The sequence below is a fragment of the Fistularia commersonii genome, chromosome 11 (assembly GCF_037954325.1).
Source record: "Fistularia commersonii isolate RoL2024-O1a breed Wild chromosome 11, RoL_Fcom_v1.0, whole genome shotgun sequence".
In the NCBI taxonomy this organism is placed as follows: domain Eukaryota; kingdom Metazoa; phylum Chordata; class Actinopteri; order Syngnathiformes; family Fistulariidae; genus Fistularia; species Fistularia commersonii.
In genome coordinates, this window is record NC_141294.1 from 3,894,854 (window position 1) to 3,908,810 (window position 13,957).

A 13,957-nucleotide genomic window follows, 5' to 3' on the forward strand; every position below is an offset into this window, starting at 1 on the left:
GAGGGTCATCAAATATGATGTAAGTACTCTGAATTGTTTAATGCACTGTGGATTAAATTAAATTAATGTCTTTTTAGTTTTTTCATTAAATATTACTTCCATTGACATGTCAGTGGAGGCACAGATGTCCCGAGTTGGATTTGTAGTGAGTGAAATATGAAAAGGTGCAGTGATACAACACACTTTGTAACTCTTATCGTGTCAAATATATCAGTAGATGCTTAACATCAGTGGTCGTCTCCCAGTTCTCTACTGGCTGCTTGTGCAAACTGACACATTGATTATGACACATTGATCAATCATGCAGACAACCACATATCAATGTCTGTCACCGGTATATTGCTTTTTTATTTCCATAAAAAAGTTAGGGCTTAATCCTGACGCACAATGCCTGTGAAAGGAGTTTGTCAACTGGAAATCATTTCCATCTGGCTAATTTTTACATGTTGTATGTTTTAAATAAACCTATATAAAACTGAAGTAGAATGATAAACCAGTTTATCATTAAAAAGCCTCCCGTTTCATAGATGTGTTTGTGTTTTGTATTAAGCTGAAACAAACACCACTAAGTTCAAAACAAACAAAAATTACAACCACACATGACAACTAAGAAAAAGAGAATTATAAGGGGGTTAAAATGTTATTTCTGGATATGTGAAAAACCTAAATGTTTTCATGAAACTTTGAGGAGGTGTGAAGAAAGGACAAATATGTACAACAAATATATAAATACATTTTAGGGAGTTTTGGTTTTCGCTTGATTCTAAAAAAATCCACAGAAGCACCATACGAGCACTGTCAGTTGTGCTTTTAATTTCGCTTGCTTGATTCACAGTCTATCTTTTAGCTTCTTCGCGGTTTCTCCTGAGCAAGAAAAACAAAACTAGGCCCAATCAAATGTTGTTGATTTTGAAAAAAAAAAAAAAAATGAAATAAAGATGAAAAATATACAGCTAAGGCTCCAGCAAAAAAAAAAAGAAAAAAAAAAAAGAGATGAGCAATTTTAGAACATATGCCATTAATAATCATATGTAATAATTCCACAATTATTATTCACATCACAACAAAAATGCTAGTATATATAAAACATTAAATGATCACTTAATAAAATTACTTAAAAAAAAAAAAAAAAAAAAATCACAAGATGTTACACCAATGGACACTTAACATGCAGAACAGCCTCCTTTCATGGCAGCAGGAAAAGTAGGTTTCACGACACGAACAATGGCTGGATTCAGTTTATTCAAGCCAGAATCCAAATGCTCCCACTGCCCGTGTTTCCTAACCACTTTGGCTCATTGGGGAGGATAAATAAAAATAGCCACCGTTAATGTTAATCCTTACAACTATGCTTTTTTGCATTAAAAAGTCAAAATATCATCTGTGAAAAACGACACTCGAACCCATATTGACCTCAACGCAAGTGAGCAATAAACACGTTAATTGTTCAAAATTACTTTTCAAATATTGTTTTATTTAAAGTCTTGTATTTTCTAACTTTAGCACCGATAAAATAGAGGGGGGAAAAAAGCAAACATAAAACATGCTGTCAACCAAATATTCTCAGCAGTTAGTTTTACAAAAATCTGTTCTTTTACATATTTAAAAGAGTGAAAATATTACAGTTCGGGCTAAAATATTACAAAAGCTTGTACAGCGCTAGAAAACAACTCCTGGCTTTTGTGATTCAATGCACTAGAATTGATCATGATGAGAGCCTGATGTCCTTGATGCAGACTAAGCACAGATTTGATTATTTGTTTGATTAGTATTATGTATTATTATTATTAATGGTTTTCTTTTTTCAGGCGGAGTGAAGCATTTACTTGCTTAATCACATGAAATGAACATGTGCGTCCCACTTAAGGTAGGTCTGCAGCTATTCTAAATCCGAGTGTGAAATAGGAGGATGGCAAAAAAAGAAGAACAATTGAAATATATAGCTAAGTTACTCTGCTGTGATTATATTTTCACTATCGCTCTTTTCTTCAGCTCTTGTTCAGTCCAAACTCCAGGGCAGTGGGAAGCTCTCACCCTCGAACTCTTTACGGATGACTGAAACAAATCGGGCCAGTTGCTCCGAACTGAAATGATTTTTCCAGTCTCCGGAAATACCTGAAACAACCGGCAACACGAAAGACAATCATGTGAAACACACACTCAAAAATAATCCAATAAGCTTGGTATTTTTCTGTCTGTTTCTTGACTGTTTTGTCCATCTCGTAGCTTTTATTCCAAGCTGCCAATGTGACAGGTGTTAAAATGCAAATAACATCCAGGCATTTGTATTTTCCTTTTCGGCCACCTTGTCTTTTAGTAACGATTATTGTTTTTTTTTCTTTAAATGAAAGGTTAAATATGAAATTATTCATGTAAACTTCTGCTCTCATGGCCCTGGCGGTGGCTAATAATTCTGTGTCATGCAATGATGCCCGTATTATATTCTTGTAAAAGCTTTAAAGACTCATTTTGCGCTCCTGCAAATGCAGCATGCGTAACATATTTTGTTGTTGCGGGAGACGGATCCCTCTTCTCTTTCTTTAAGGATGGTTTCCTCCATCCAGTCAGAGGTCAAAGGAGAGAGCACGACGTAGCCAGCGTTTATGATTGTAATGTTGAAGCACGCAATGCGACGTTCATGTAATAACATCGGATTTTTTGGAGAAAACAGATATTTCAATTGCACTTTAAAATAATAGAGATGGATAAAAAGCAATGCGAACATAATACGTATTTATCTAAAGTAGTGGCCGATGGTAAAAAAAAAAAAAAACACTTTACCTTTCCTGAGAAATGGAGACATGTCCGAGTTCATGTACACCTTGGGCACCAGGCTAAAGTTGGACATGGTGTTATTCTTCATGGCCTTGAAAGAACAATTCTCCGCTATTTTCTCAATTGTGTCTTCACTCAGTCCCTTGCCGAGGAAGTCAGAAATGCGCTGCAGAGCTGCAGGGAGGTCCTGCGAGAGGGAAACATGGTAAATATCCCCAAATGAATGTTTCTTGCCAAAGCCCTGAATGAGCTAAATTTGTTCGGTGATATTTGTCCCAAACACTGCTCAATCTAAAAACAAATGGAGATTTTAGCTGAAAGTATTCCAACTTTGAGTACACAATTGAAACCGCAGCAGGTGTCCATTACCTGAACCATTTCTTCGTACGTGATGTACATTATTCTGTCTCCGAGCTCTGCGTGTCTCCAGCTCTTCACATGGTCGGTCCATTTTCCAAACAACACTAGAGGAAAACGTCAAATCACCATTTCATTTCGGCCGGACATGAGAAATTAACTTAAAAAAAGCAGTGGAAAAGACGTCCATATCATTAACATGTAGGTGTAAGTGTTAATCTTCACCACTAGCTTGATGTATTATTATAAAATCAAAAAACTCCATTAGCTACTGAAGAAGTTGCTTTAGGAATTAACTCTTTATGGGGGGGATGTGAGTCTGACCTTTGCCCTCTAAGAATTTATCAATGAACTCATCGAAGGTCCCGGGATCATCAAGGAAAACTGCCATCTGGTGGAAGTAGTATGAAGACACTAGGACGTCCTTGGGGTTCCTTAGGACATAGATCGCCTGAGGCAGAGATGTAACCAGTCGCTCAAAATGCAAGCAAAACAAAACGCTGAACAAGCAGCTGTTCTTTCAACGAGATACGCCGGGCCCGGGACTTGCCTTCGCTTTGGATGCGAGAAAGGAGGGAGGCATGAAGTTGTAAGGAAAATGTGTAACCAGTGCTCGTGGAGATGGCAGCTGATCCACAACTTCTTTTAATCTCTTCTCCTCCAGCCAGGGAACCCTGTCCCAGTTGGGAATGGTTTGGATCGGTGTCAGATCCCCACCATTCAGCACCAATGGAAGGATCTCTTGCATCCATATTGTACCTTTAGAGGAGACAAGAAGACAGTAATGTTAGTTAAATACAAACACACACGTAAATATGGCATGCCATTTAACAACTTTGATTGAAAACTACAAGGGGATGGAAATTATCTGCTTACAGCTCGGGAGGGGAAAGAAATTTCTCAAAATGTGTTACCATAAAACCATGAACCATTTTTTTATTTGGATAATACAAATAATCATCATTTCATTTAAACATATCTTTTACCAGAAACCATGTTTTTGTTCACTATTTTGATAATGAAAATAATCATTATTTAATAATATTTTTTCTTAAGTCTAAATAACATATCACTCATTAAAATAATGTAATAGATCCTGAACTGAATGAAAACAAGCAGTTGTGTGTGTGTATATATATATATATAATATTTAATCTAATCAGCATTAATATCCCTGTGATAAAATCCCAACACACAATACACTTTTAAAGAGTTTGGTATGTTCAACAGTTTAACTGAAACTAGAATTTATTTATTTATTCCATTCTCTGCTAAATAAACTCGATTAAACAAACTGAAGGACAGCTGCCTCTTGTGACCTATTCGGCCACTTATCAAACAAATTTAAGCAAAGATATCTCCATCGATTGAATGGCCGGTTCAAGTTGCATTCCTTATGCGCGCTATAGAAAAAATGCTCAATTCTGTCATTCCAAGTGAGAAATTCTGGAAATGATATAACTGCCAAATGTGACCCAGCACACATTGTGCTGAGACAGCTCTCAGTGTGTATTTTATATAGTTTGATGCTCTCTGCTCCCGATATTGTTTCTCTGCGAGATTCTGAACCTTGCCCTGGAGATCAACAAAAAAACAAGTCAGGTGGCCTTAATGTTAACTCATTGATTTAGCACTGTTATGATACCACAGTCAAATCAAACACAATTTTGGCTCATGAACACAAATAAATAAATGAATAAACAAACAAACAAATAAAAAACATATTTCATTTTATCAACTTGTTTCGTCATGTGATCCTAAAATAAGATTGGTAGTGAATGTGCGCTAGTTAAAATAAATATACCAGCTGCGCCATCTAAAGGGCAATCACGATCATTCACGTTCATCTGGACCTTGAAATTTAAATAGTCATTTAAATTGTAATTCTCTTGGTATTTCAGCTGTATATTTAATTTTCATTTGACAGCTGTTGTGGTCCACTGCTGCAGCAATGGATCAATAAATGCATCAATGCATCGTGTATTTGCAAGTATATTTGCAGTCCCTATGTCCTCTATTGTAAGTCGCTTTGGATAAAAGCGTCTGCCAAATGCAATGTAATGTAATGTAATGTAATAAATACTAAAGTATCATGATACGAAGCTTTTCAATTTTTTTACACCCACTGCATCTAAGTGAATTATTACATTTTGATTGCAATCTACTATACTACTAATACTTTGTAAACTTTATTATTCCCCTGAGGGGCAATCTGTTTTGCAACCTGTGGATGCTCTACGCATTCAGACTTGTATTTCACATTTTCTCAATCTGATTTTTTCTTTTTTTTATCGAACACATGCACTGTCACAGACAGTATATGTCAAAACAAGCAGATTTTTAGAAATTTGGCCAGAGACTTTTTAATTTTTTTCCCCCTTTCTCTTCTCAGATATCTTCCAGAGAACATCGCAAAAAAGGCTGCATAACTTCTGACAAACACTGACCTGACTTTGGGTAAGTTACGGCCACGACGTCCGAATCTTTAAACACGAATTCCTTAGCAAATGTCAAACTCTCAAGCGAGTGAGTTTCTCTCGGAACAAAAAGTCCCTCATACAGGAAACAGGTGGCATCGGAAGCCATAGAAATGCTTTTGCGAGCGGTAAAAGTTGTGATGGGAGTCGCGACAGGCGTCGCCGCAGCTGAGTTTCCGAAGCGAAGCTGCAGCCGCGGACGAATGCAGAAGTCTGCGGAGGAGCAGGGAGCGCACTGCGCATGCGTTTCACATAGCGGAAGTGGCGAAGCCTCATCGAGCGTGGGTATCTCCCAAGTAAATCAGTTTTGAAAATAAAGAAAAAATAAAAGCATAAGAGATGTGTGATTACGTTGAACTTCTGAAATGAGACCGATGTTAGCAGTAACTTTAATGACACATGTACACAAAATTTAGATTTAAAAAAAAAACAGTCCATGTCTCATCCATGCAGATTCACAGTGTATGTAAATAGTTACCAAAGGTTTTGGTAAAAATGAATATATTCAACCATCATACCAATGGATAATGAACAGTTGCAATATTTCTAAAACACTGGAGATTCGTTCAGAAACGTCTCATGCCTGGTTGTAGAGGAAGGATATGGCATTGAGTGACTTCACAGAACCTACTTGAAATCTGTGGTTGTTCCATAAACTGCAATAAGTTTAGATTATTCAGTATCTGCCATATAAAATGAGATGTTGCATGAAGACTATATATATGAAACTGTACAACCCCAGGTACTGAAGAGATGCTTCCACTTTTCATTTAAAACTTAATTCAAGATATACATTTTGCATTTTAGCCTGCCAAAAAGTTCCTTGCAACATTTATACACTCTTGGCTGTATCATAGAGAACTGGATATTTTGCACTACACACCGTAACAAACAAGTATTCAAGTTTTCAACCGTCAAATACCAATGATAGCAATCAGATCCAGTCAGTTAAAAACAAACACATAGCCCTTTTCATACTGGAACAAAACATGGCCAGTTGCCATGCAGGATAGCAAGACTTTTGTGACTCCAGGCCATCAACCTAGCGCTCAACAGTGAATTTCAATAATTTTGGTCCAAACATGTCATTCACCAGAAATAAAAGGGACCCCTAAAATGTATTATTGAAGCTTTTTAAATAGTCAGATCCCCCAACATGATCATAAAAACCCCATAAATGTTATAACCTGACCAATACCGTAACATTTATGAGGTGTTTTGTGATGTTTGCATAGAAGAGACTCTTCAATTGGTCATGTACACAATTTTGAATCTTTTTTTGTGGGTATTTGTTTATGATGTATAGCACAATTTCTATGCCATACAGTAATATGTATACAAATATAAATTGGCATTCTTTTTATATTCACAAACTGCATTTGAGAAACGGTTGCAAATTATATTTGTCAAAACGTTGTCATTTATACCACTACAATGCATTATACAACACTACTAATAGGTCTTTCCATAAAGAAAGTCCAGAAAACCTAGAACTTCCTCCAAATGATAGCTCTACTGAAAGACAACAATGCAAATGAATATATGTTACCTGACTTTGGGTAGGTCACAGCAAACACATCGGTATCCTGCAGGGAGAAATTAAGAGCATACTCCAAGCTCTCTGTGCAGTGAGCGTTTTGAGGTAGAAGCAGACCATGATACTGAATGTATTTTTTCGAGGACATAATGGCAGCCCAGTAACTAAAGTTCTGTGGTAGTCAAGCTGTTTCACATGTTATTGACCCTGTGCTCCTAATTATTCAACATTAGCTGGATGGGCTGAACCACTTTTCTTCCACCAGTAAATCAGCAGCAATTTATGTTTTGGGTGTTGTTTTTTTAATTCACATTTGCTCAAATGCCCAGGGTTAAATTGGTAATCTCAGTTGATCTGAGGAGGAGGAGAAAAAGACATAAACATGGGAGACTGATGCAATTTTAACAAAGAGAGAAGCTTTGTTTTAACACTTGGTTAGAGAACGAAGAAAACAGTCAATTGGTTTCAACAAGAATAAACTTGTTTGTTGTCTAAAAAAAACACATTTTTTCACATATTATCTATTACCTGGCTCTATATATTTGAGTGTTGCACAACAAATTGTTAGTCAAATATGTGTTTTCCTGTCAGGACAAGTCTTGCTAGCAATCTGTCCAAAGTTGTATAGCTGTTCGCCAAGGATTGGGCTTAAAGAGGTAGACGGACTATTGCCTTTTTTTGTCACTCAGAACTAAAAAGTTCTGATCTGTTAGATGTCAGAATACCAGAGAATAGAAAAAGGAGCTGTTTGGAGCTTGATTTGCATATCTTATTATGGTGACAGCAAATGCGACAGTTAAGAGATGAAAGACTGAGGAAAAAAGTATATCTACAGCACTTCTAAAACAAAACTGCTCTGACTGAGAGCTGCAACTGATATGAGTGTGGAATTTAATAGATTGTTGATTTACACATTACCTAAATAAGGCATGTTTCACCCAGTGCTTTTCACATAGAATACAAAACTTGGGGAAAGGCTTATTCCTGTTGGTAGGTACAGGTAATTTGAGTCTGTGGTAGCAGAGTAGCATAACACACTTTCATGGTCACATGCGCTTAATTGTCATTGGAATCCACTATGTCTTGCTTACACAAATCAGGTCACTCTAACACACACAAAACACAGCGTGGAGACTCTGAAAGCAGTGCCTGTGTACGTGTGGGAGCAGAGCTCACAGTGGCATTTCAAAAATGAGACCTTTTTTTTCTGCTCCCAAGAAGCCAGCCGAGAAAGGGTAAGCGAGAAACACAGATCATTTAAGAAGGGATAAACTTGCATGGCAAACATTTTTAACCATCTTATTAGCCACTGTTTAGATATTCTAAAGTATGAAAGTTTGAAATATGACTGAACAAACAATAAAAAGTAACCCTATTGTTAATGGAATCAAATGACACACTAAACTGAAAGGCATTAATTCTACATATCCTGATCCTTTGAATATATGTAGATCCAAGTCAAGCAGTTAGTGTTAGAAAACAAAACACTTGTTAAAATGAATGAGAAAACACATACTTGATACTTATAATAAACACTAAAATCTGTGATTTGGTTAAAATTATTCTACGAACTAGTATGGAGCTTTTTGTAGAAAATCATGAATAAATTAAAATGTTTAATATGCTAATCAGGTGGTCAGAGTAGTTCTATCTTCAGAAAATTTTCATCCAGTTTAATCTTGTTTTGACTACTAAATGAATTACATGCACAAAATAATCATGATGAAGCGCCTGAAAGTATTTACTTGTGAATAAATAAACCACACACTGAGCAATCCAAAAAAACATGAAATTGTTTTTTTCAATACTTATCATTTGCACATTTGACAGCATGTGAAAAAAATGTTTTTGAAGTAATTATTCATAAAGACATGATCAAACTGTAGTTACTACAATATAAAATTCAACATTCACAAACCTAAAGGTTTTGAGGGATATCATGGTACAGATGTTGTCTGATAGCTACCTGCACCATGGTCTGAACAGAAGTGGTTTACATAACAGCACCAGACCATTCCAAAGTTGAGAGTCTCAATACTCCTCTGGACTGAGTGGTGAAACAAGATGTAGTTAACCTGGACAGGTTCTGACCTGTGATAATCCCTCACAACAGGCTGGCAAAACAAAGTAGGACTCAATTGCTGTGGACCAAAGTTATGAAGAGAAAAAGGGAGCAGAGGGAGATGGCACCGGTTAGCACTGCTTTCACCAACAACACCGTCCAGCTGCCCAACAGGAAGACGTGGACAAACAACCTGGAGGTGAAGATGAAAACATGGGATAAAGTCATACACTTTTAACATTTCGTCATTGCAGGACAACACAGACAGCAAAATATCTAGGCATTTTCTTATTGTGTTTCATTTGATGATAATTACTATCAGTCCTTTAACAAAACAATCGGCTGGCTGCCTTTATAAATGCTTGCATCAAAATCTCTTTCATGCTAAGAATGCAAAAGTCTCAGCCAGCTATGATCAGAATAAAAAATAAAATGAACAAAAGATGTGACATTCAGTTTCTCCTGTGGAGAGCAGTAGAAATCAGGATCTGGCACAGATTGAGCGTTAAAGTCCCAAATATGCTGCTGTGCTGCCATCCTGTGTTAATTATGGGAAGCACTTGGGTGTCAAAATATCACCAGAGGCCTAACAACGTGAATGCTCACTCGCACTGAAAATTGTGATTGAATAAGTGATAAGCATAAAATTTATTTATATTTATTTATTATGTTGTCCAAATTCTCTTTGTTGATGGAGCACTACTAGGTGAGGAAGACATTTGAGGTTTCAGCAGGTTTGGAATCATATGACTGAAACTTGAAGACGTTTCACCCCTCATCCGAGAGGCTTCTTCAATTCCAAGGACCTATGATAATAATTAATAATAATTTACAATATAATAGTATTATTCATTATTATTATTATTATTAACAGAGAGGCTTCTTCAATTCTAATGACCTATGGGGAGTTTCTGAATATAACTGCCAGGTTTTTGGGCAAGCCTAGATTCTAGTGGCTAGTAATGTAAGTGGCAGAGTTGATCTGCAGAAACAAAGTTCAAGGGGGGTTGCTATGCTAATGGAGGTGTAATTCGTTGGAAAAAAAAGAGCAACTACCCGAATTGGGCCTTTCTCCAAATCAGAAACCACCAGGAACACAGAACAGGAAGAGAAAAACAACAAAAAAACATTGTCATACCGTATGTTGCTGGTGTTGTGGAGAAACTCCAAAGGGTTCAACAAACACGATATACCGGTACACTTCAAGCCCCAAAACAAACTGGTGCACCCCGAGGACAAACAGATGGCCCAACAACGGACAGCCACCACTTCAGGACAGGTGATCCAACAGGTTTCACTCGTTTGTTTAGGTTTGACTTCCCAATCCAGGTAATCCCACTATAATGCTCTTTTGTTCCATCACCTAGTTTCTGGAGATCAACTCTTACATAACAAGCCACCATACTCTAGACCCATCCAAAAAACCTGGTAGTTATATTTGGAAACTCCCCATGGGTCATTAGAACTGAGGAAGCCTCTCGAACGAGGTGTGAAGCATCTTCAAGTGAAGAAATTCAAGTCCAGTTGCAGAGACCTTGACCTTGATGACTGAGAACCTCTACAGACATGCAATTAATTCATTTTTGATAATGTATCCCTATTAAAATTCCTCAATTTCACCAGTAATGTAAGGACTATATGTATAGGCATCATAAGCTGCATGTATGTCTTAATTGTGTTCTTACTCCATTAAGAAGGCCTTGTAAACGCAGAGAGCCAGCAACACAGTAACAGGCAGTCTGAAGCTCTTCGGAAGGTCATATCGCGTGAACATCCACACCACTGCTGCCATGGCAATGTAATGGACCTATAAAAACCAGAGGATTATTTGATGGCGTCTTTGTTTCTATTTTTATTTTACATAGTTGTCATAGAATGCAAACATTAACGTTATCTGTTCAAAGAGAATTTAAAGGTACAGATAAGGTATTAAACAAACACTCTCATGTCATGAGAGGTGAGAAAAAATTATCTTTTCAATACACTGCTGGTAGTTATGTTGGTGAATTAACTGGAAGTAGGCGCGATAGCGAGGTTTTTAAATGTTAAAGAAAGAAAAGAAGAGACACTAACCAAACTAATGTTAGAGTCAAAACTCATCTGGATGTATTTCCAATCAAATTCGATTCCTCGGGCTCCTACCCACAGAGGAAGACACCTGAGGAACCAAAACAGAACAACAGGCTTGATTCAATGTTGACTAGCATTGACACAGATATTGACAGAACAAAAAAAAAAAATCTAGCTAAAAAATAATGGTATTTTCCCTATGAAACTAGTTCAAATCCATAACGGCAGATTGTATACCTGGACATGACCAGTTCTGCTGTTGCCCAGCCCATGGCAGCCACCATGATCTTGTACTCTCCTTTACCAGCATTGCGAGACATCACAAGATGGAGGCCCAACAGATCTGCCAGGTCTACCGTTGCTTTCATGAATTCCTGATTGGAACCCATATAGATTGTAAGAAAAATACGAACACAACTATATCTTCTTTTCTGGCATTTCTTCACAGAGAGCAAAGTAAAAACATAGACATAACTATTTTGGCACCTAAAGTTGGGATTTTTTTGAAAATAGCTGAACCAACAATAATAGCTATTGTAATAATAACTTATCCTTTATCTTTATTTATTAATTTATTATTATTTTTTTCTCTCTAATTAACCCATCATGGATGAACCGTGAGCAGTAGGCTGCTGTCCACCAATGACGGCACCAAAGACGATTGTTCTACCTCCCTCACCTCACTGTCCCCTACGTTCTTCTAATGGGACATTCAGTGGGACCAAAAGGCTCCTCAGAGAATTTATGGTTCAATTTTCCCCACAGTTACTTACATACTTATTGCAACTACCAAAGGTTAGACTTTCCAGAATGTCTTCTTTGAAATCATATCTTTGTCAAGTATCATCATAGCATCATGAAAATCAAACTTATTGGGGAGGAAAATAACATGTCCACATGCAAAACATAACAGTGGCGCAAAATTCCAGGTCCAATACTTACCCCTACAAAGTCATAAACACCAGCTCCACCTTCCCAGGTGGGGAAAAATGTAGCTAGGAACAGCATCTGAAAGAAAAATCATAAGACTTACAGATTACTCGCTCCAAACCAACAAGGCAACATGGGCTTGCTTGTTTGTTTGTTTGTTTAATTGATTCTTTTTTCTAATCTCATCAACTAATTGTAATTACTTTGTTCCAGACACTTAAGCCTCAAAAATACAAAATTAGAAGAAGAAAAGTCTCACCTTACAGAGCTGGACAAACAGATAGGTAGCCCCAGCCTGAACACATCTCCAGAATGCATTGTATTCTGACCTAAACATTGAACACACAAACAAGATAACATGCCCAACTAAGATCGGAATTCAAGGAGAGGCGCTATGAGGGAGTGCATTCTAAGGAGAATTCTGCGAGATAAATTCTAAATGATAAAATTGTGGAAAATAGTTGACATTATATGGTAAAACAAAAGTAAAGGCACAAGCATATTGCACAGTTCTAAGAGGATTGTGCAGTCTACTCTCAAAGCTTGGACATGACTAATCTGATTATTAAAGAGACTTTTTGGTGTCGCTATAACCAACTGTTCCTTCAGCAGAGAAACATGCAATACTTCTCATAATTTTCCTACAGACTACAATTCAAAAGGGGTTGAACAAGTAAATTCATTAACAGTAAAGTAGTATGTGCAAAGTGATACGGATTTCTTTGCCCAAACTCTGATGAAAGAGGTACTTACAGCCCGCTGCACTTGTACGTTATAAAGTAGGGGAAATATGCCAAAGCGAAGCAGTTTCCAAAGTGAAACAGTGTCATGCTGTCCGGTGGCAGTCTAGAAGAATTTTGAAGAAGACAGACGGTCGATCCCCAAAAACAGACATTTTCAGGATATTTATGTTCAGTCCTAATTATGTGTTGGGTTAGACCTTCGGGGACAGTTTGTCCGTCCAGGTACTAATTTCAAATATATGGCATTATTTCCACATTGCGTTTCATCAAGTTGAGACCAGCAGATTCACTGAAATCATTAGCAGTTATTTTCACGACTGTCACAGCTTGAAGAATGTTAGGTAAGTCTTTATTTTAAATTTAATGCCGTGTAGCTGTGTGTACTTCATTAATGACAAAAGTAGCTAGCACACACGATGGATAACGTTACCGGCATAAGCGCTGCTTGACCAGGCTCATTGAAACGTCTTTACTGCAGTTTGTCTGCGTCGTGATTGACCAGAAACATATTTCAATTGGTACATTTAAACAATCTAACAGAGCAAATAACAGTACTTACGGCGAACGTCGCTAAATAAACCGACAGACCTTAATATTTCTCGTTGATGACAACCGGAAATGTCGTTGGTTCTACGTCAAAATTCCTCCGACGACATCCAAGGTAGGAACCTTTCATCGTTTCCCCATTCCCGAGTGTGGTGATGGGGTGACCTTCTTATAATAAAAATACATTTTATTTTTATGGCGCCTTACTCAATATTCAGATACATCGAATTACATTGCTCATTGTTCTCTTATAATAAAACAAACACTTTTAAGACAGCACACTTAAAAGCTAAAGCTTTTAGCTTCATAGAGGTGTAGTTAGGTATGCTATATCAAGTGGTTTAAAAGTCAAGTCAGCAACCTCCTGAGATAGCACTGACCCCAGGCCTGCAAGGCATATACCTGTCTATCTACACAACAAATTGCCGTCAGCATTCTTGAGCTGGAAACAACGTAACTT

The 13,957-nt window shown here is 37.2% G+C and overlaps 2 protein-coding genes across 4 annotated transcripts; both read right to left on the minus strand.

The window, feature by feature from the left end:
* Window positions 1–793: 793 nt before the first annotated feature.
* On the minus strand, window positions 794–5,798 carry LOC147229242 (sulfotransferase 2B1-like). The gene is made up of 6 exons (XM_086154550.1): window positions 5,580–5,798; window positions 3,683–3,891; window positions 3,457–3,583; window positions 3,145–3,239; window positions 2,782–2,962; window positions 794–2,115 (listed from the first exon to the last, which is right to left on the minus strand). The coding sequence occupies exons 1-6, from the start codon at window positions 5,716–5,718 to the stop codon at window positions 2,000–2,002; spliced, it is 867 nt and encodes a 288-aa protein (XP_086010676.1). The 5' UTR covers window positions 5,719–5,798; the 3' UTR covers window positions 794–1,999.
* Window positions 5,799–8,798: 3,000 nt separating this feature from the next.
* On the minus strand, window positions 8,799–13,582 carry tmem147 (transmembrane protein 147). Of its 3 annotated transcripts, none has more exons than XM_086154553.1 (8): window positions 13,511–13,582; window positions 12,962–13,054; window positions 12,468–12,537; window positions 12,221–12,286; window positions 11,516–11,652; window positions 11,282–11,366; window positions 10,894–11,015; window positions 8,799–9,401 (listed from the first exon to the last, which is right to left on the minus strand). In XM_086154553.1, the coding sequence occupies exons 2-8, from the start codon at window positions 13,036–13,038 to the stop codon at window positions 9,281–9,283; spliced, it is 678 nt and encodes a 225-aa protein (XP_086010679.1). In that variant the 5' UTR covers window positions 13,039–13,054; window positions 13,511–13,582; the 3' UTR covers window positions 8,799–9,280. The 3 variants fall into 3 exon arrangements, with proteins under 3 accessions (XP_086010679.1, XP_086010680.1, XP_086010677.1); XM_086154554.1 differs by having other exon boundaries at window positions 13,540–13,561; XM_086154551.1 differs by lacking the exon at window positions 13,511–13,582 and adding an exon at window positions 13,382–13,434.
* Window positions 13,583–13,957: the final 375 nt, after the last annotated feature.